The sequence below is a fragment of the Aplysia californica genome, unplaced genomic scaffold, assembly GCF_000002075.1.
Source record: "Aplysia californica isolate F4 #8 unplaced genomic scaffold, AplCal3.0 scaffold00237, whole genome shotgun sequence".
In the NCBI taxonomy this organism is placed as follows: Eukaryota; Metazoa; Mollusca; class Gastropoda; order Aplysiida; family Aplysiidae; genus Aplysia; species Aplysia californica.
This window is the reverse complement of record NW_004797507.1, coordinates 242,012-262,341: the sequence shown is the minus strand read 5'-3', so window position 1 is coordinate 262,341 and position 20,330 is coordinate 242,012. Positions and strand designations below refer to the sequence as shown.

Sequence of the window (20,330 nt, the reverse complement as noted above, 5' to 3'; positions counted from 1 at the left end):
ATATATACATATCAGTAAATGTGTAAGTGTTTTCTTTTTATTTCCGAGTGGATGTGATTTCCGGGTGCATGTGGCCTGTGTTTAACGGTATGAATGAATAAATTAAATGTCTGTTCGTATTTTAAACTATTTGGTTCTCGCGAGCATAATACTAAGCATTAATACTCCTATGTGCCTGCAAGACAAGATTTTGAAAGGTTTATAATATACACACTCAACTTAAGGAATAACTTCATGGTTTTCGTCCCTCAAAGTTTGGCGATGGGGGTGGGGGATGGGTGGGTGAGGGGGATGGGTGAATGAGGGGCATATGGCGCCCTACTTCTATTCGATTCCTAGATAGGACTTCGCATATTTAGAAAAAAGGTAATATTATTGCACTCTATTTTCACCAGTTTACCAAGCTCCAAACGTGACAGGACCAAGCAATCCGTAGTGACAGAATAATATGGTTGCTTTTAAGCATAAGGGGGCTATCCAGAAAAATACTGTTTTGAAAGAAATCGAATATAAAGTTTTTGTCCCTTGTTCAGTTTCTTTGAAAGACAATGAGAGTTTTCTCGGTAACCAAACAAATATGCACATAAATGAAACCAAACTTCTCCTATAGGTATAACAATGCCCACTTTTAGTGTAGGTCAAGATTCCTGGAAACCCCAGAAATCTGGGTTAGCCCACTTGCCCTTAAAAGCGACCATATGTGAATGATAGCGTTGTGCACCTAACTGGCTCCAACGTTCTAATTTTGCCTCTGGCACTGAAAAGGCAGACACAGATAAAGAAAAAGACCCACAGTGTTACACTGGTTTTCTCTAAATTCTAGATGAACATGTAACTAGAAATAAAGCCTACCGGTTGAGCAGTCAAGAAGTCAACTAAAGCCAACTTGGGAAATATAACCGGTCTCTCATCTAACACTGGAAGAAAGGATTCCCCAAAACAAGACGCACATATATTGTGATACTGAAAAGCAAGCCGGAAAAAGATGAGGACAAAGAAAGATGAAATGACAACAAACCTGCCCCTTGTCTCTTTCAGTTGAACGTTTTTGATCCAGAACCGATTGGCCTTCAGAACTCCGTACTTGTCAAACTCTAACCCACCAGGCAACTTTGCTTCCAGAAGTTTCCTGGTGAAAATCATTTTTTTAAGGTTTATATTTTAACTATGTCTCAAGTCACAATAATAATAATAATAATAATAATAGTAGTAGTAGTAGTAGTAGTAGTAGTAGTAGTAGTAGTAGTAGTAGTAGTAGCAGTAGTAGTAGCAGTAGTAGTAGCAGCAATAGTAGTAGTAGTAGTAGTAGTAGTAGTAGTAGTAGTAGTAGTAGTAGTAGTAGTAGTAGTAGTAGTAGTAGTAGTAGCAGCAGGAGGAGGAGGAGGAGGAGGAGGAGGAGGAGGAGGAGGAGGAGGAGGAGGAGGAGGAGGAGGAGGAGGAGGAACAGTTGTCGGGATCAATCAAATTGTGCTTTGGTTAATGATCCTTTTAAGAAAAAGCAAATTAATCAGGGTCAGAAAAAGTAGTGTGTTCTTTTGAACCATTTTAACATTTAAGTTTTGAAAAATGTATAATTTACGACGCATTACTTCTGTTTTCCTTTCACAGCAGGACCTAAATAAATAGGTGAGTGGAGAGTTGTGGACACTGTTCGAACAAAAAAATCATATGTACGAGATTTGAACCAACCAAACAGCGGTATAATTGAATATTTAGTTTAGTTTAGTTGAGGTTTATACGGCGCTCGCAGCAGCATAAGGCCATATGAGCGCCAGAAGATTAGAGGTGTTACAAGAGAGTAACAAAAATAAAAAAAAAGGAGAAGGGGAGATAAGGACGATAGCTGTTTGATAGGAAATAAAAAGCAAACCACACCAGTGCACCTGCCAACCACCCACATAATTGAATATGTACAGACAGTGTGCAATCTTATTCAACAAATAGGCATCTTTAACTCTTTAGCACTCCACATTAACGAAGGATAGTGTCATGTGGTTCCGTCTTATCATGCTATATACCCCTTGTCTTTTTCTAGTTCAGAAGAGTGCTCTTATACGCCCCTACTTCAATAAGTAAAATAAATACAACAAAACTAAACTAAAATGCTAACATACCAACGGTAAAGGACAAGACAAAAGGATTGTATATAAATAAATATAATATCTAGGTGATTCTAAACACTTTCTCAAAAAAAAAAAAAAGTGAGCTTTACTGGCCACGCTCTAGAAAACACCTGTTGCGCATGTCACCTGACCAGCCAGCCTTGAGAGCCTACAACACCAAGCACTCAGGCTATAAAGGAAGAGGAACGCAAAAGGTGGATCGAAGGTGTCAAGGAAACCCTAGGAAAACATAACATCACAACTGAAAGAGCTGCGGAGCAGGCCTACCATAGAAAACTGCATCTCCCCTCGACGTTTAACGGCAGCAGAGGATGAAAAAGTAAAAGTAAAGTAAGTAAGAAAGCTCTAGTAAAGCTCCTAAAATTACTTGTAAAGTTTTTCTCCGTATTTCCAAAATAGAGGCTTTTTGGCCGCGCCCTCGTCCTCTTCCTCTAGCTGGGCCTGGAGGCGGTCACAGGAGAAGCCCGTTTTGAAGTCCATGTCCTGCATGTCTGGGGACATGGCCATCCTGTTGAGGGTGTCTAACCACAGGTCCACCGCCATCTTGGATACGGCTTGTATGTCTTCTCGTTTGTTGTCATAGCCCAGAACTAGAAAAGTGACAGTAGCAAAAAACAAAACAAAAGTTTTACAGTTGGACTATATTTTGGTTTTGTTATGCTAAACCAAAAAATATTTTTACTTTAAATGGATAGTTTAGTTTATTCTAGTAAAGAGAATCACATAAACACAATATCGGTCATGCAGTGGCGAGGACCCCCTCCTCACACACCCCCAGGTCAGACCGATAGTAGCAACAGAGGAACCATTCTACATGAGACATGGAACAGTTCACACAGAGGTCGGCGTCCATTTCAAAGACATCGAACTGAAAAGAGACGATACTTCATTGTAGAAAAGAATTCTGATCTAACTCAATTTAAAACATCGAAAATCCGTATGTGTATTCAATAGAACGAGACATTCTAAGAACGAAACAGTGGACCAGTTGAAGGAGAATAACAGTACGCAAACATAGTACATTCACTGTGAACTATTTTGACTTCTTTATCAATTTCTCAGACATATAGCACTGCTCAAAGCAATAAAGGTGAGAATCACATAGACTCAAACGTTAAGTTTCGATGAGTGGTGATGGGAATAGGTTCACTTTTCCCTCTTTATTCTACTTCTTCTTCATCAGTCTGATGTCCGCTCTTTTTGCAAATGGGATGCGTTGTGAATAGTAAGGTCTGTTGTGGAAAGGCACAATCGATTTAAAAGCAAGGACGAATACAATAATAAAAAATGTGTCGTACTGAACGATCCTAATGGGTAGCTCCTCCCCACTATTGAATTTTCCTTCTTCAGAGAGATGGAGGCGTGGGTGTAGATCCAGACGTACTCGTGACCGGTGAGACCCAGCTCTTTGGCGATGTCGGTGATGGTCGCCACCTCACCGCTGAAAAACAAGAGGATATCAAAACTACTTATTCCTAGATAGATAACACATTTCTCTCGTGTGTCTACACTAATACTAACAGTTAATTTTAAAATCCAAAAATGCTGCACATTTGTTGTTGTTGTTGTTGTTGTTGTTGTTGTTGTTGTTGTTGTTGTTGTTGTTGTTTCTACTTAACACAAAAGCGCCAGTTGATAGAAATGGGCAGGATAAAAAATAAACCCGACAAAAAAGAAACAAACAAATAAAACAACTACTTATTCCTACCAGGGGACACACAGAACACCCTATACAGCAATTTAAGACAAAATATTTCCCCAAAACACCCTAAAATATTTTCATAGGGGGAAAGTATCTGTCTGACAGGCATTTAATTCCCATTTGCAGTGTTATGACTTAAACCTATCTCTTGCTTTAATTTAATGATATAATAAGAAACCATCAACCAGAAACGAAATTAGCTCGTCAGAAGCATACTTCCCCCCACTAAAAGCTTAGATTAGTACTACATTATGATTTGCTAGAAAGAAACATTTGCTGTGTGTACTTCATTGTGATTTGCTGGGAAGAAATAAATATAAACACACATAGTGTGGGAAATCAATATCACGAAGCATTTGGTGGATGTTTGGAGGATAATTACTAGTGTGGGAAATCAATATCACGAAGCATTTGGTGGATGTTTGGAGGATAATTAATGTGTTTCCTACAAAAACAAGAGTAATAACCATAGTGATAATGATAACAATACTAGCTATTTCTTCAATGTCTGCCGATGACCAATGCATCCGTAGTGGAGAATATTTCTCTAGCGAAATAAAAGAATAAAAGCGTAAGAAGACTTGTGGCCTCTGCTTTGACCAACGAGCAACGAGGTCACTTCTGACAGAGAAGAATTTGCCACGTTCTGAGCAAACGTCATACTCATTATCTCCCGTGGACGTAAACGTCATACTCACTATCTCCCGTGGAAGCAAACGTCATACTTACTATCTCTAGAGGAAGCAAACGTCATACTCACTATCTCTGTGGAAGCAAACCTCATACTCACTACACGTATCTCCGGTGGACGCAAACGTCATACTCACTATCTCTAGTGGAAGCAAACGTCATATTCACTATCTCCCGTGGAAGCAAACGTCATATTCACTATCTGCCGTGGAAGCAAACGTCATACTCACTATCTGCCGTGGACGAGGATGATGCGCGTGTCCTTGTCGAGCTCATAGCGCAGTTTCTCCTCCACCTCCTCTCGGTCTCTGCCGTTAGTGAAGTTCACATAGGAGAGCAGGTTGTACCTGTAACATTTGATCAAAGAGGTTGTATTATTAGAGAAATGAGAGTCATATAATAGTGTTTTTTTAAAGTAAATATTTACGGCACTTGAAACACAATAAGGTCATATTACTGCCGAAGGTTAGATGTGTTACAAGATAGTAACAAACACAAAAAAGAAGGAGGGGAGATAAAGACGATGGATGCTTGGTAGGAAAGAAGAAGCAAACCACACTTGAGCACGCGCCAACCACCCACCTATAATACTGGTTGCAGTGAGATAACTATAAAGGAAACAGAAGAATCAAACGTTACGAAGACACTCACGAGAACATATCGACTCCGTAGACACTTAAGTTCGTCCTGGACTTGCTTTCTTCCACCTTGGCGCGAATAGCGGCTATCTCATCCATACAGCCATACGAGAGCGTACACAGGAAGGAGAAGTCCGTCCATTTGAACTTCCGGAGGAAGGCGAACATGACGTCAGTCATCTGACCCATGGTGGGCGCCAACTGGATGGACAGAGCCGGCTGGAGGTTGTGGAGAGAGGTGGTGGGTTGGGGCGGGGAGGTAGGGGAATAAGAAGATTTGAGTTAAGATTTTAGTTTTAGTTTTAGTTTTAGTTTAGTTTTAGTAGAGGTTTTACGGCGCTCGCAACTGCATAAGGTCATATAATCGCCAAAAGATTAAAGGTGTTACAAGAGAGTAACAAACATAAAAAAGAAGAAGGGGAGATAAGGACGATAGATGTTTGATAGGAAAGAAGGAGCAAACCACACCAGAGCACCCACCAACCACCCCCGTTAAATTTTTTGTAAAATTGTTGTCCGAGTAAAGGAAAAGAAAGTTAAGAACTGCTTGATGGGTCTATGATTAATTACCGAAAATCAGCTCTATTTCAAGCAATGCATTTCTTGTTTTCTCTACTCTAGAGTCTACATCTGTGACAAAAACAACAACCCCCACCTAGTATCTCAAGAAACAAAACATTGTTATGTTCCATCAATACTCCCTGTTCTGTCCACCTGTACATAAAGTTTTTACTGTCCCCCCTTTCTTTTGAATTACAGACAGACATGCCCCCCCCCCCCCAAATTCAAACGAGTTCTGTCTTTTACACTATAGAGCTCTAAACCAGAATCTAAAATCATACAGTAAAGATCCATAATGTGGCATGTACACGAGTACTACAGACTACTTCAGGCTACCATAGGTTTGGAAGACAGTCATGGGAATGTTTGGTTCTTTAGTTTAGTAAAAGTTTTACGCCTCTTGCAACATAATGAGGTCAGATAAGTGCCGAAGAATAGATGTGTTACATGAGAGAGTTACGTACACAAAACAGGAGGAGAGGTAAGGGATAGATAGGAAAGAAGGAGCAAACCAAACCTGAGCACCCGCCAACAAACCGCGATATTAGGTTCTTAGCGAATTGTGAAATTGAAAAAAAATATATGATAAAGAAAACAAATAAACGAAGACCATTTGAAAAAAATGAGTTTTTATGGAAGTGGATCGTTGTTTTTCTAACTGAACAGCAAAAAGAAACACAAAATCCAGACCTGATGATAACTTTGCTTAAGGGGGAAAAAAGCAGAGAGAAATAAGGGAAGACCTGCTCCATCATACATTGGAAACGTAAAATCTGACTGTGGTCCGTGAGTTCATGAAATAATACATCAAAGCAGAGACTGGCGAGGATGGGTGCCTGTTATAGTAGGGAAAGTGGCACCCCGGACGTACACATTATGGGCTATGGTGAGAGATGGCAAGTAAAGGGAACATAAGGATTTGGGGGTAAATGTCTCACCACTCATTTTGAACGACGTAATGCAGTGTTTTACGAAGGCTGCATCGGTTTAAAAACTAACGTTTTTTTTAAAGAAATGGGTTTTGAAAAAGAAGCAACATAAAAGGGTCGTTACCACCGGTTTGAACAGGATGCATATATATACTATGTGATGAAGCCTTTTCATTTGGAGAGAATTTTAAATTAAAAAAAAAAGCGAACAGGCCCCAGAGAGGACGACACATTGTGTTTGTTTTTGTACTGGTCTCCAGTAGGCAGAAACAGGGCATTTTAAAGACAGGTCGTGTGTCCCAATTGTTAGAGCAATAAACATAGCAAAAGGAAAGAAAGATGGCAGAGGAGACACAGAAAAGTAAACTCAATTATTTAAACACGTCGCAACAAGGTGATATAAATGTGGAAGTCTTAAAATACAAAGGCTGCATCTCCTATTAGTAGATAATTCTTATCTCGACTTACTTGAATGTAACTCAGAGGACAACAACGAAACGAGATATCTTTTATTTGGCATTACTTTAAAAAAAGAATCACCGTGCAGTGTAGATTCTGGTCGGCAATAATGAGTAAGGACATTTTGGACGAGAAGAAAATTAATAGACAGCTGGAGTAGCACCGACAGCAAAGTACGACCTCTTCACCCTCACTGTCTTTCTAAATACGAAAAGCCATTGTTGAAAGATTTATGACTCGCGGTAAGACTGGAGAAAATGCCCAACAACAACCCACACGATACGACACCGTACCACGACGAATCGAGGCAATGGTTGAAAGAGGAACCTGTTTCGTTTCGGTGTTGTTCCAAATCGTTTGGGGCCTACAAATGTCTTGGAAAAAGTTGTCGTTGTCAGTGTCTGGTTTTGTCTCGGTGTCCGTTTTGTTTCGCTGCCGTTATGAGTTTGAGAGTTTCCAGCCTAAGCCGCAGCACACTAGGCGTGATTTCCCCGGAGAGAGCACAAGTCTCTACAATTGGAGAGGATACGTGGGCTAGTGGGTACTCGGTTCACAAATAAGTGTCACTGGCCTTGTCTACTAACTAAAGAGGGGCCTTGAATCAGTTCGAATGGGGACACAAAGTACACTTTATTCCCTTACACTACTTTCATTACTTTTTTCCCTCGCTTAATTCTTTCCTCTCGACCCCATCCGATTTGATCAAGCGGATGGGGTACATTCGACAAATAGGTGATCCTTATAATGAATAATAACTAGTCATAGCGTTCATAAGCACTGACGATTACCTTGAAGTACACGGGAATCAACATGGCTATCAATCTGAAATCCGAGGCACGTATTCGGAAAAGGTTCGACTTTCTTTCGCCACTCAGCAGGTATTGTCTCTACATTGCTGTAATTCTAACAGAAAACCTGCATTTCATAAATTTTGACTAGACCTACATCTGTCTAATGTTATGATAATATGAGAGACATGCTGACAAAATGAGTTGCTTCTCACAAACCACAAATGGAGATGTCTGCTGAAAATCGATATCGGGGTTAAATCTATAGATTTTCAATCGAAGCCATTTTCTTCAAGTGCTTCTATCATCATTTCATAATTCATAAATTGTACAACTGCCACCGATAAATTTGACGTATTTATTTCATTTGGGCAAAAATCCAAGAAGCAGTTCATTTTGTTAGCACACTTCACATAATATGTGCATGGAGACTCTTTAAACACTCTGGGGTTATTAAGAGGCTGGACTAGTGATTTCATCCTATAGGGAAGAAATGGCGTAGCCATGTAACAAGATCGTGCAGCGTATCCAATATCATTCTTCAGGGAACTGTGCTGGGGAGGAGAAGGAGAGGAGGGCAAAAGAAGAGATGGGCCGACAACATTGTGGAGTGGACAGGGAAAACCTTCCCCCAAACTCAGGTGCTTGCAAAAAACCCATTGAAAAGTGGAGGTATCTGACGATGCTCTCTATCATACAGGGCCCCTACGATCCTCATGGATTATGGGATCAGTGACCAGCGAGTGATAGGACACAGCCACTTGGGTCGAACGTCTTTTTTATCCCTTCCCCATTTATATAAGATTGACGCCATCTGATTAGTAGAAAAAAGTGAGTATGATAGTGTCCAATAGTGTATTACGTGCACATTTAGTATGACAAGTAAATGTTACAGATAGAGATTCCAGGATTATAGATGTAAGTCATTGATCTGAGAGCGTGATGATTTTAGAAATAAATGTGGTGATGAGTGATGATGTGGAATTGCGTTAGTCCTATCTTCCTCTGCTCCAATGAGTCACAAGGGACGTGGGCACCCTCTATCCCGTTCCCTATTGGAACTATCTTTAAAGTGACCTTGAAGTTCAGAAAAGGTGTGCACAGTCTCTGCTAAGGTGACATGGTTAGTGTTAGCTTATTCTATCGGGCCAAGACAAGTGTCAAAAGGAGCTAAGAGGGAAGACAGTATAGTGGCAGGTATGTTGGGGTATTCGTAAGCGAGTTGTAGGTAGCAAGTTAGCAAACTGATCACGGACTTTAAAAATGCAGCATTCTACTCCCTGATCATTTGTCCCGAGTATTCTTTTCTAGTCCTATTAAACTTGCGGAGATTCTGTCATTCCAATTCCCCAAACAATCAGCCTGGGGGCAAGAACAAAACTCTGGGATTCGAGTGGGGGTCATCTGCACTGTAGTACCGAACGGTACCAACTGATCGAAGCAGTGTGCCCAGTCGATGGTGAACAAAACGGTGAAAGGGTATAGGTTAAACATCCCTATCAACACGATTAGCTAATTTAAGAGGCGGGACTTCCGAGTTTAATGTCCATCTACGAAAGGACCGCGCTCAGTGGGAAGTTCGTATAAAGTGCCTTTCCCAATAACACAACGTCGGACTGAGCTGAAGCTCGAGCCCCCCCCCCCCCCCCGAACCCTCGACCTCACGATTACGAGTCCGGTAGCGTAACCACAAGGCTACCGACGCCACCTCACTAATAGAATGTCAAACTCCCCCCCCCCCACCAAAAAAAAAAAAACGTGTATAAAAAGCTCATACAACGATATAGACTCACTCGTTTGTTGACGGAGAACTCCGTGTCGTAGGATATGATTGGCAGCCCAAGGGACTCGATTATCCGTGGGATATAGTCGCCTGCAAGAGAATATTATATTCTTCATATTAGATACAGATCGTACGTTACGGAACTAAATATCGTCCTATAAGAGCCAGTTCCACGTATCAAGGTTTTAGCGAACTTTTCAGGAGGAACAAAAAACTGATTAATGTAGGTAGGTATGTATGTATGAATAATCAACACACTGGAAACGATCAAACCCTAAAAGCGTATAAGACGATACGCCATTTAGGAATTCTTGGCTTTTCTGTCGGTTCCGTAGACATTCTCGTTGCGTCATCCAAGTTGTAACAACATTGCAATCCATTCCGCACATCTCAATATGAGCTAATTTGGAAGCAAACAGCTATTATAAGTGAAACAGTTATTTGCTTTTTATAGTGATTGTAAAGCTGGGAACTCAATGAAACGTGTACAGAAAAGAAGCCCACGATACGTGCTTGCGATTGGTGAAAAACATTTCCCCCAAAATCATGATACGCGGATCTGGCTCTTATAGAACTATATACACACAAACGTTCTGGGTCAGTATGGCTTTCTATTATTGTTTGGCATGACATGGATAGCTACAGAATACTATAATGCATGTAATACTATTCAATTAAACTCTGTACTGAGTCAAAAGCTAAATTTATTGTCGAAGAGAACGTAAAACGTTGTATATAATCAGTGCAATGTGCATCGATTTATATCACTTGGCAGAGAAACATAGATCATGAAATGAAAACAGTTCAGTGTTGACCAAAAAAAGGCGCTTCCGTGCACCACTTAAAATTCATCCTTTCCAGAATGCCCATTAATTCCTGATAACTTAAGGCCAGAAGATCTCTAGACCGGACATTATGGGCTATTCTGTTTTTACAGTTGTAATTAAACACAAACAAAGAAAACCAAACAAAAGGGGAACAGACGAGAATGAAAACACCTCAGGAATGGTAAGAGGATACTCACTTGCCGGTTTATCATACTGCTCAATCACGAGGTGGTTGTTGAGGTAGAATACGGTGATTGTGTTCTGCGGGAAGATATCCGTACACAATATATTCAGGAAATCCTTCGGGGAATAGAAAGACCGGGATGTCGTGCTGTTCGCATTGAAGGCTTGGGCTAAAGCGCTGTGGCAGCCGGCGTCGTGGATGGTCAGTGCAGAAAGAGATGTGAAGGGACATTTTATTATAAATTCGGGTTTACAACTGAGTGAAATTAAAATGGTGAAAAGGTATAGGTTTACCGTCCCTATCAACACTATTAGGTTATTTAAGAGGTGGGGCCTCCGAGTTTGTGGTCCACCTCCGAAAGGACCGAGTCAAATGAGATGTTCACGTAAAGTGTCTTTCCCAAAAAACACAACGTGGGACCGAGCTGACACCCGAACCCCCGAAACTGCAATCTCACGACAACGGGCCCGGTAGCCTAACCACTCGGCCACCGACGCCACTTACATCTGCGTAGTGTAGTGCGTAACACTGAAAGGTGCCTTTTGATGTGTCTATCACCCCCCCACCCCCGCCAAAATAAAAGATCAAAATAATGATAAATATACACATAATCAAAATAGAAGAAGAAAGTAAAGAGCGAATGAAACATGCAATTTCGTGTAAGATGTAAAAAGAGCCACCAAAGGTTTGATACAGAAGGAAATAATAGAAATGTCACCAAAATTTAAAAAAAAATATATAACAAAAGGACAACCCTGCTTTATTCACAAAACGAAATAACATGAGCAACCAAAAATAATATCTCCTCACCAACAAGAATAAATAGAAAACAAAGATGATAAGTGAACCTGACATTATTCCCAACATCAAATAACAAGGGCACCAAAACCACACTATTAATCTAACCAACAAAAACAAACTGGCGACAAAGATATTTTGAAATATATATTATTTGCAGGGCAGATAAGAACTCTAATTCATGTAACGTTTTTGTCTTTCATTTGGTCGCTTTTAAGCACAAGGGGGCTATCCCGAAAAAGGCTGTTTTGAGAAAATCGAATGTAGAGTTTTAGGACCCTTGTTCAGTTTAAAGACAAGGAGAGTTTTCTCCATAACCAAACAAATATACACACCAATGAAACCAAACTTCTCCTATAGGTAGAGCAATATCCACTTTTAGTATACGTCAAGATTTCTGGAAACTCCCGAAATCTGGGTTGGTCCGATCGTCCTTAAAAGCGACCATTTATGTGCTAGCTAAAGTTTATATTGTAACAAAGATAACAAGTAGTTGACCCATCTACGTAAATCAAATCACGAAAAACCTACGGGTATTTTCTATGCGTCCATCCGATTTTGAGCGGTTTGAAGGCGTCCCCTACCGCTGCGATAAAGTCTCCGGAGGTGGTGAGAGGGAAGAAGGCGTGTAGGCCCACGTCGACGGGGCCAGGGCTGGGCTGTACAAGGCTGATGTACATCCCACTCAGCAGCAGCAGCGCCTGGAACGACATAAGTTTGGAGTTAGTTTCGTTTTAGTAGAGGTTTTACGGCGCCCACAACTGCATAAGGTCATATGAGTGCCACAAGATTAGAGATGTTACAAGAGACCAACAAACATAAAAGAAGAAGAGGAGATAAAGACGATAGATGAGTTTTGAGCTAGAACAAGTTTTGTTTTAGTTTTTTGTGTGGTTTGTTTGGTTGTTTTTTGCTTTTTGTTGGATAAGCGTTTTACGGCGCTCGCAGGTGCATGATGTCAGATGAGCGCGCGGGACACATTAAATATTTTTAGTTCGGTAGGAATTAATTTTGATTTTGCCGGAATGGCGGCCAAATCCTACTCTTATCGATTTTGGACCTCCAAGGGATTTTTAACGTGCGCAACCTGCACACTGTACCTCTGAGATCTTTTTGTCGTTATCCAAGAAGACTAGGTCTTAGATCTGACCTTCCATAAGGTCAGAGATGTGGCTGAAGGACAGAGCAGTAAGAAGGGGCCAAGGAGCAGCAGTAGAAATGCTGCAAAAAGTGCCAGGAGCCCAGAGTCGCGGGCAAAGGAGGTGAGGGGGTGGGGGCAAATAACGGATACGAAAGCAGACGACAGAACATGGTTAAAGAGCAGGAAAACAGATGAATGGAGAAAGTTTTGGAAACGAATATTTTCCCTCGCTGTCCAGATTAGAAATCGGGACCTATTGAATGAGAGGCAAACACCGTAACCTCTCGACCACGAGAGTCCCCCCCCCCCTTTAGCATAGGTTTATTTTATGACCATTTTAATGATTATTTATCTAAAAGAAACGGGAGTCTCAGATTTTTATACCTTCCATAGAATCAGACAAGAGCTTCTTCCGCCACAGGTAAGGCATATGTGCGGGAAGCGTTCGTCAAAATAATGAAATTGAAGAAACGGCATTTTCAGCTCGCTCGGCAATTTTTATGTAATTTTTGTTTTTTTGCTCAACACCTTTCAAGTTAATTAAAAAACACATTTTCGTGTTGATTTTACAGAAAAAAAAGATGCTTAAAGGGACAAAAAATCCAATTGTTTTAGTGTCCAAGGACTCTCAGGCTTTGGAAGTCACCTGACCTTGGCGGCCATTTTCCCACTAGTTTTATCTCTGAAATCATGCGACTCCCATCGCCTTCAAAAGCAAATATACCACCTTCATAGAAAGTAAGACAAAATGGAAATCTTCACTATGAAACTAATAACCCCATATGCCCCAAAATTGACGAGCGCCTGATTCTACCACGTCATGACACTTTTAAGAAGAGAGAATCTATGCTTTTGTTGGCGTGGTAGGCTAGAACTGGACACCAATTCATGACACAAATGGTTTCTTAAAGTACCAGACCTTCGACAAAGCAACACAAACTAAAGGATCCACAATTTATGGGGTTTGAACCCGATGAAGCAGATGAATCTTGTTGTGGGTGATATTTTAAACGGAAGATATTGGAACTTCCACTGTTTTTGTTTTTGCATTTGGGGAAGGAGATAATGGCGATACTACTGACGATTTGTACCGTACAAATGATGATGATGATGATGATGATGATGATGATGATGATGATGATGATGATGATGATAAAAATAATAATGATGATGATGTCACTATCGATAAAACAGAGAAATAACACAATGGGCTTGTGTGTGTGTGTGTTTGTTAGTTAGTGGGTTAGTGTGTGTGTATGAAAGAGAGAGAGAGACAGAGAGAGAGAGAGATAGATAGATATATAGATCGATAGATAGAGAGAGAGAGAGAGAGAGAGAGAGAGAGAGAGACAGACAGACAGACAGACAGACAGACAGACAGACAGACAGACAGACAGACAGACAGACAGACAGACAGACAGACAGACAGACAGACAGAAAGAGAGAGTGAGAGAGAGAGAGATATTGAGAGACAGACTGACAGAGAGAAAGAAAGAGAGAAAAAAGAGACAGGGAAAGAGAGAGAGAGAGAGAGAGAGAGAGAGAGAGAGAGAGAGAGAGAGAGAGAGAGAGAGAGAGAGAGAGAAGGGTAGAGAGAGGTAGAAACACACACACACACACACACACACTAACATTAAGACACAACCAGTCAAGCTGTCCTGTCACACAGAACAGAGCCTGCCAGCTAGAAGGAACACGAAACACGATTCGCCTTACAACTACTTACATCAGTGAGCGTGTTGCCACTCATGTTGTACTGTTGGCTGAGGTTAATCAGATTTGGTGAGTACGGCGGTCCCAGAGCACCTGGAGACTGACCCACGGGCAGGGCGGGGGCAGGTTGGAGAAGGCCGGAAACAGACATGGTGGGGGAGCAGGAAGGCCGCCCGGCCTCCACTCAATGGGCCTGGTTCGAAACGATTCTGAGGAAGACAGAAAGCAGAACGTAAGCATGTTTTTTTTTAAAAACTCGTTAGAAAATTATTTTTTTTTGGGTAAGTGTTGAGTACAGTATAATGTGTTCATGCAAATACGATCATTTAATAATATTCGTATTAAGATAGGCTATGCTGTTGTTTGTCAAATTAAAACCCCCCCAACTAACACTAGTTCCACGAAAACGTATCCTATTACAAAAAGAAATTATGGTTTTAAAACCGTGAAGGATGAGATCTACTGTAAAGAGTAGACAGACAGACAGACAGACAGACAGACAGACAGACAGACAGACAGACAGACAGACGGACAGACAGACAGACAGACAGACAGACAGACAGACAGACAGACAGGCAGAGAGTATTAACGAATTGAATATGATCTGCAATGCGGTGTGTATGTCAACGCAAAGGTGGTCCACAGAGAAGCCAACGTATTGGTTTTACACGAAAAGAAAATAATAAGGGTTAGTTACAAAACAAGCTCAGCTGTTTAAAAAACTTCAGATGAAAAATACATTTACAGAAGAACACCCTTAAAGCCAGCTGTTATTCCCGGGACTTGGCGATCCAAGGGACAGGTGTAAGGTAAGGTAATGTGTGCACAACCTTTACGGGAACTATTTTCAGCACATAATAGGATTGAAATCGACTAATTAGAGTGTATGGTACTGACATTTTCAATAAATATTCAACAATTTAAACGTAGAGCACACTGATGAGGCTAGCTGCTGTGATGCTGTGGGTTATACATTCGCTGTTAGCGAAAGGTCGAGGTTCGAACCCAAGAGGGGTTGGAACTGTTTTTCATCTCTGCTGGTGTTGTACCCCACCCCCACCCCCCAAATCCATCCTCTCCTATTTGTTTAGAAAATGATTGTAAATCGCAAAGGACCAACGGATTGACGAGGATCACATCAGCCCAACGTACAATACGAACAAATATGGCCAGTTGGCCAAGTGCAATGTTACGTTTTGAATCCCCAAGAAGAGCTTTATATAAAAGTGGTCATACTTTTGCACTTTATCGACTTCGGCAAAACCAAAAAGCAAGTGACATAAATAATTTAAAAAGAAAAACGTTTATACCCTGGTGCGGCGGAGCTAACAAAACCCAATGTTGACATGACACTGGATATTCCAAGCCAGTTATGCTACGTTCGAATTTCTAGGAATGATTTCTAAGCAAAGGGCTAGAGCAAAAACAAAACGAACATAAAAAGCACAAGTGAGAGTACAAAGAGTTCATGAAAGCCACAACGTCATGCCTCGCAGAAAGCGGAGAGAGTCCATCCTCCCTCCCAAAAATCACAGGCTTGTCTTGAGAAACCTTCGCTTTTGCGCCAAGACGTATTTTCCTTTTTTCATCAAGTAACCAAAACGGAACACGAGTTCAGCAATCCAATTCCAGTTACACTAAGAGAAGTCTGTTATATAAATGTACGAGACGGGGGTCATCGTCTAGGGGGAAAACCCTTTATGCAATGACCAGTGTCCAGCCCGAGAGAACCAGAGCTGATGTCGGACGAAGATTAACCACGGACTGATATCTTTCCGCCTGACATAGCGTCCGGAGAAGCTATAAATTTTAATCAGATTTTGTCTGGCATTTTGCAAGCGCCGCGGGTTCTGGGAAATTCCGGAGACGGGTGTCAATAACAGTGTAAGTTGTGAGATCGAGGTATTGAGCGAGGTTTAAAAAAGCTTGTTCTGGTCTAAAAATGAACTGCATAAGTGAGTTTAGCTAAGATTTCGCTCCCTCAGATTTTTTGACTTGGCAAACGGAGAGTATAATGGAGTGAGAGATGCCAACTTAGAGTAATGATACATTCCCACCGATATATTATAATTAGGTGTGTGGGAGGCAAGAGAGAGAGAGAGAGAGAGAGAGAGAGAGAGAGAGAGAGAGAGAGAGAGAGAGAGAGAGAGAAAGAGAGAGAGAGAGGAGAAAGAGGGAGAGAAAGACATGAAAAGAAAGACAGAGAGGGAGAGAGATAGAGAGAGAGAGAGGGATATTATATATAGAGAGAGAAAGAAAGAGAGAGAAAGAAAGAGAGAGAGAGAGAGAGAGAGAGAGCGAGAGCGAGATAGAGATAAAGAGAAAGGGTGTGAGAGAGACAGAGAGACTGAGTGAGAGAAAGAGAGTGAGTGAGAGAGAGAGAGAAAGAGAGAGAGAGAGAGAGAGAGAGAGAGAGAGAGAGGGAGGGAGAGAGAGAGAGAGAGAGAGAGAGAGAGAGAGAGAGAGAGAGAGAGAGAGACAGGCAGACAGACAGACAGACAGACATAGAGAGAAAAAGGGGAGATTTTAAAAAGTGACAACTACAAATCACAGCGATTAAGATCGGCTTTGACAGCTCATTACTAATTCACCCCTTCTACGTCTTGCCAAAACACAGATTATCTTTGAAGAACTCGGTGATCGGTTCTTGGGGCATAGTCTGCTATGTTGAGAAAGCCACGACGCGTATATTTTAGTCAAATCATGACCAAGGGTATTAAATGTGAGGCAGCGCGGTGGAATCAGGCTCTCGTCAAAATAATCAAAGTGAAGAAACTTGCATTTTTCCGCAGGTTTGTGAATTTTTATCAAAATTTTGTTTTTTGGCTCAACACCTTTTCTGCCCATTAAAGAACTAATATCTGTGTGGATTTTTCTGAAAAACGTTGATTAAAAGCACAAAAAGTGTAAATTTTCTGTTACCACCGACTCTTAAGTTAAGGAAATAACTAATCTTTGGCGGCCATTTTCTCACTAATTTTACCTCTGAAAACAGGTAACCCCACCTCCTTCATTCGCAAATATCTCGACTTGTATTCAAGATAAATGGATCTTTTTTTCTTCCAAATAAAGACAAGTGAACAAGCTATAAGATGATACCAATAACTCTACATGCCCAAAAATTGACGAGAGCCTGATTCCACCACACTGCCTCACAAATAGTTTTAAAACTACTTACTTTGTGTGGCGGGACTTTTAACATTAGCGTGAAAAGAAAGAAAGAAAGACAGACAGACAGACAGACAGACAGACAGATAATAGATAGATAGATATATAGCCAGCTAGCTACTAGATACAAAGATAGATAGATAGATAGATAGATAGACAGACAGACAGACAGACAGACAGACAGACAGACAGACAGACAGACAGACAGACAGACAGATAGATAGATAGATAGATAGATAGATAGATAGATAGATAGATAGATAGATAGATAGATAGAAGACTTGTAAACGCAATGTCAAACATAAGACAGATTTCCAACAAGAATAATGTTCAAATCTCCAAACTTACGATCCAATGAACACAGAAAAACTAGATAAAAACACGGTGGTCCTCAAAATACCCAGATATAAACGATCCAATGATCAGCGAAAAAGTTTTAAAAAACAACCTCGCTGTAGTCCTCAGAATGCTCAGATATAAACTTACACGTAGATATTACACGTTGTGGTAGGAAAATCAATTTCACTAGAGTGATACGTAGCCGGGGCGTAAACTTTTGCCAGCACGAAACGTTAGAGAAACAGATAGAACCGCCCTCTTAGTTGCTATGCAACAAAGATTTGAATAACCACCGTACGCTGAAACCACATAAATGGCGCAAGCAGATAATGATAGAGAAGAAGTTAACTTGATGCAAACGCCTTCATACTTCGAAATTCTCGTAAGCGTGTGCCCCATAAACACCGACACTCTTTATTATGGCCTCTGCTTTTGTCTTTCGAAATGCAGAAAAAGAGGGAGCTAACTGGGTTTGCTCACAACATCAGTCTAAGATTCTAGAAGGGGGAAAAAAAACTCCCGGCAGATCTTGTAACCTTTTCAGCCAGACTCGATGATCGGATCCAGACATCCGATTTCATAACGAAGCATCATCTCAAGACATAAAAGCCCCGAATAGCTGGATTACCGGATCCAAATATCCGATTTCAAGCATAAATGGCATCGCAGGACATAAAAGCCCCGCACATTTCGGAAGATTCCGCTGACACCGGAAGCTGTAATAGAGGATGCGGAGCATTTTTTTGCGTCTCCGCTTGTCATTCTGTTGTTCTGTCATTTTTTGCGCTCTTTGCCGTCCTATTCTGTTTATGATATCATGAAACAGGAATAATCTATTCCCAGAAAGAAGGAAGTCGGCAAGATAAAGAGAGGATATTTTTGGGGAAAGTCACAGAATAGCTGTCATGCGCTTTAAAAAAAAGAAAATCACCCCTCAAGGTCATTTCAATAATGCGACGTTTTTGACAAAATGCTTTAACAGTCTGAACAAATGATAATTAAAAATATACAAATTACATTTTGAATTACTCCTAAAACTAGTCTTACTTTGATTAGTTTGCATTCAAGTACTTCGTACGTTTATGTTCAGAGTAGCTTTTAAAAATGTCTCGTTCCCGAACTCTTTATACCCCTTTTCTTCTTCTTCTTTTTGTTCTTGTTCTTGTTCTTCTTATTGTTCTTTTTCTTCTTCTTCTTCTTCTTCTTCTTCTTCTTCTTCTTCTTCTTCTTCTTCTTCTTCTTCTTCTTCTTCTTCTTCTTCAAATAAAATAGGGATACAAAGAAAATGAAGAAGACCCAATTCGTTTTCATGTGTTAAAGATAATCATCTACAAATTGTGTAACTCAACAACATCCAAAGAATCTTAATTCATAGTATACTTTATTAAGTCACACTAATACTGATAAAACAAAAGCAGGATTCCTGACTCCCTGTGGCTACCTTCTTTACAATAACACCAACACACCCTTCTCGAGGTCAAGTAACTCTTTGGGTCAAGTGACTCTTGGTGACTTTGTAAAACGTAATAAATTTATCGATTAGAGCAACAATGTTTAAATGTTGTCTAGACAGACAGAAATGTGATATCAACTAATTGCAATTAACTTAAGAAGTTGCATGTAATGAGATACACATGTCAAAGATGTTAGAAAGCTACGTACGACCAGACTGTTACGATGAAACAAGATACTATGTAGAGTGTCTTCGGTATTAACGTATTCTTCTCTAGATACTGACATTGCAAGAGACATATATTGCAAATATGAGACACACAACGACAAGAGCGTCTCTAGCTAGCTTATACATATGATAGATAGATCGATAGATAGATGTATCAATCGATAGATATATAGATAGATAGATTGATAGATAGATAGGTAGATAGATAGATAGATAGATAGATAGATAGATAGATAGATAGATAGATAGATAGATAGATAGATAGATAGATAGATAGATAAACTAATTAAAAATTAAGACAGCTGACGCTACGCCCGAGTAGACATAAAAGGGCAAATGCAGGTCCGGAAAATGTTCGCACTGGAAGCCAGTGCATTTCTCGAGCGTCTGGCGCCAGTAAAGCGTCCAGCCACATCGCCATGGCTATATCAAGTGTCCTTTTATGAAGGGATTGAAGTGCAAAACTATTACGGCTTTCTTTGAAATAGGACTCCAAATAAAATAGGCACACACACACACACACACACATACACATTGGCACAAACACACGCACACACACACACACACACACACACACACACACACACACACACACACACACACACATACACACAGACACACGTACACGCATACACATATGCACACATACATACACAAGTAAACACAGGTACACATAAGCAAACACAAGCACACACACGCACACACACACACAGACACACACACACACACACAAAATCGCAAACAAGCACACACAAAGGCATAACATAATTTGCTAAGCGTGTAAGAGCTTCTTTAAACAGGATGTT

General features: G+C 40.6%; 1 protein-coding gene across 1 annotated transcript in view; it reads right to left on the bottom strand.

Moving 5' to 3' along the window:
• LOC101860416 overlaps positions 1-19,703 on the bottom strand; it is a gene marked incomplete in the record, with an annotated part of 54,960 nt that extends 35,257 nt beyond the window's left edge. Inside the window, 10 exon segments of the mRNA XM_035970214.1 lie at positions 1,019-1,129; positions 2,491-2,713; positions 3,422-3,564; positions 4,746-4,862; positions 5,167-5,372; positions 9,684-9,763; positions 10,698-10,861; positions 12,014-12,183; positions 14,350-14,545; positions 17,991-19,703. Coding sequence (XP_035826107.1) covers positions 1,019-1,129; positions 2,491-2,713; positions 3,422-3,564; positions 4,746-4,862; positions 5,167-5,372; positions 9,684-9,763; positions 10,698-10,861; positions 12,014-12,183; positions 14,350-14,487 — 1,352 coding nt within the window.
• Positions 19,704-20,330: the final 627 nt, after the last annotated feature.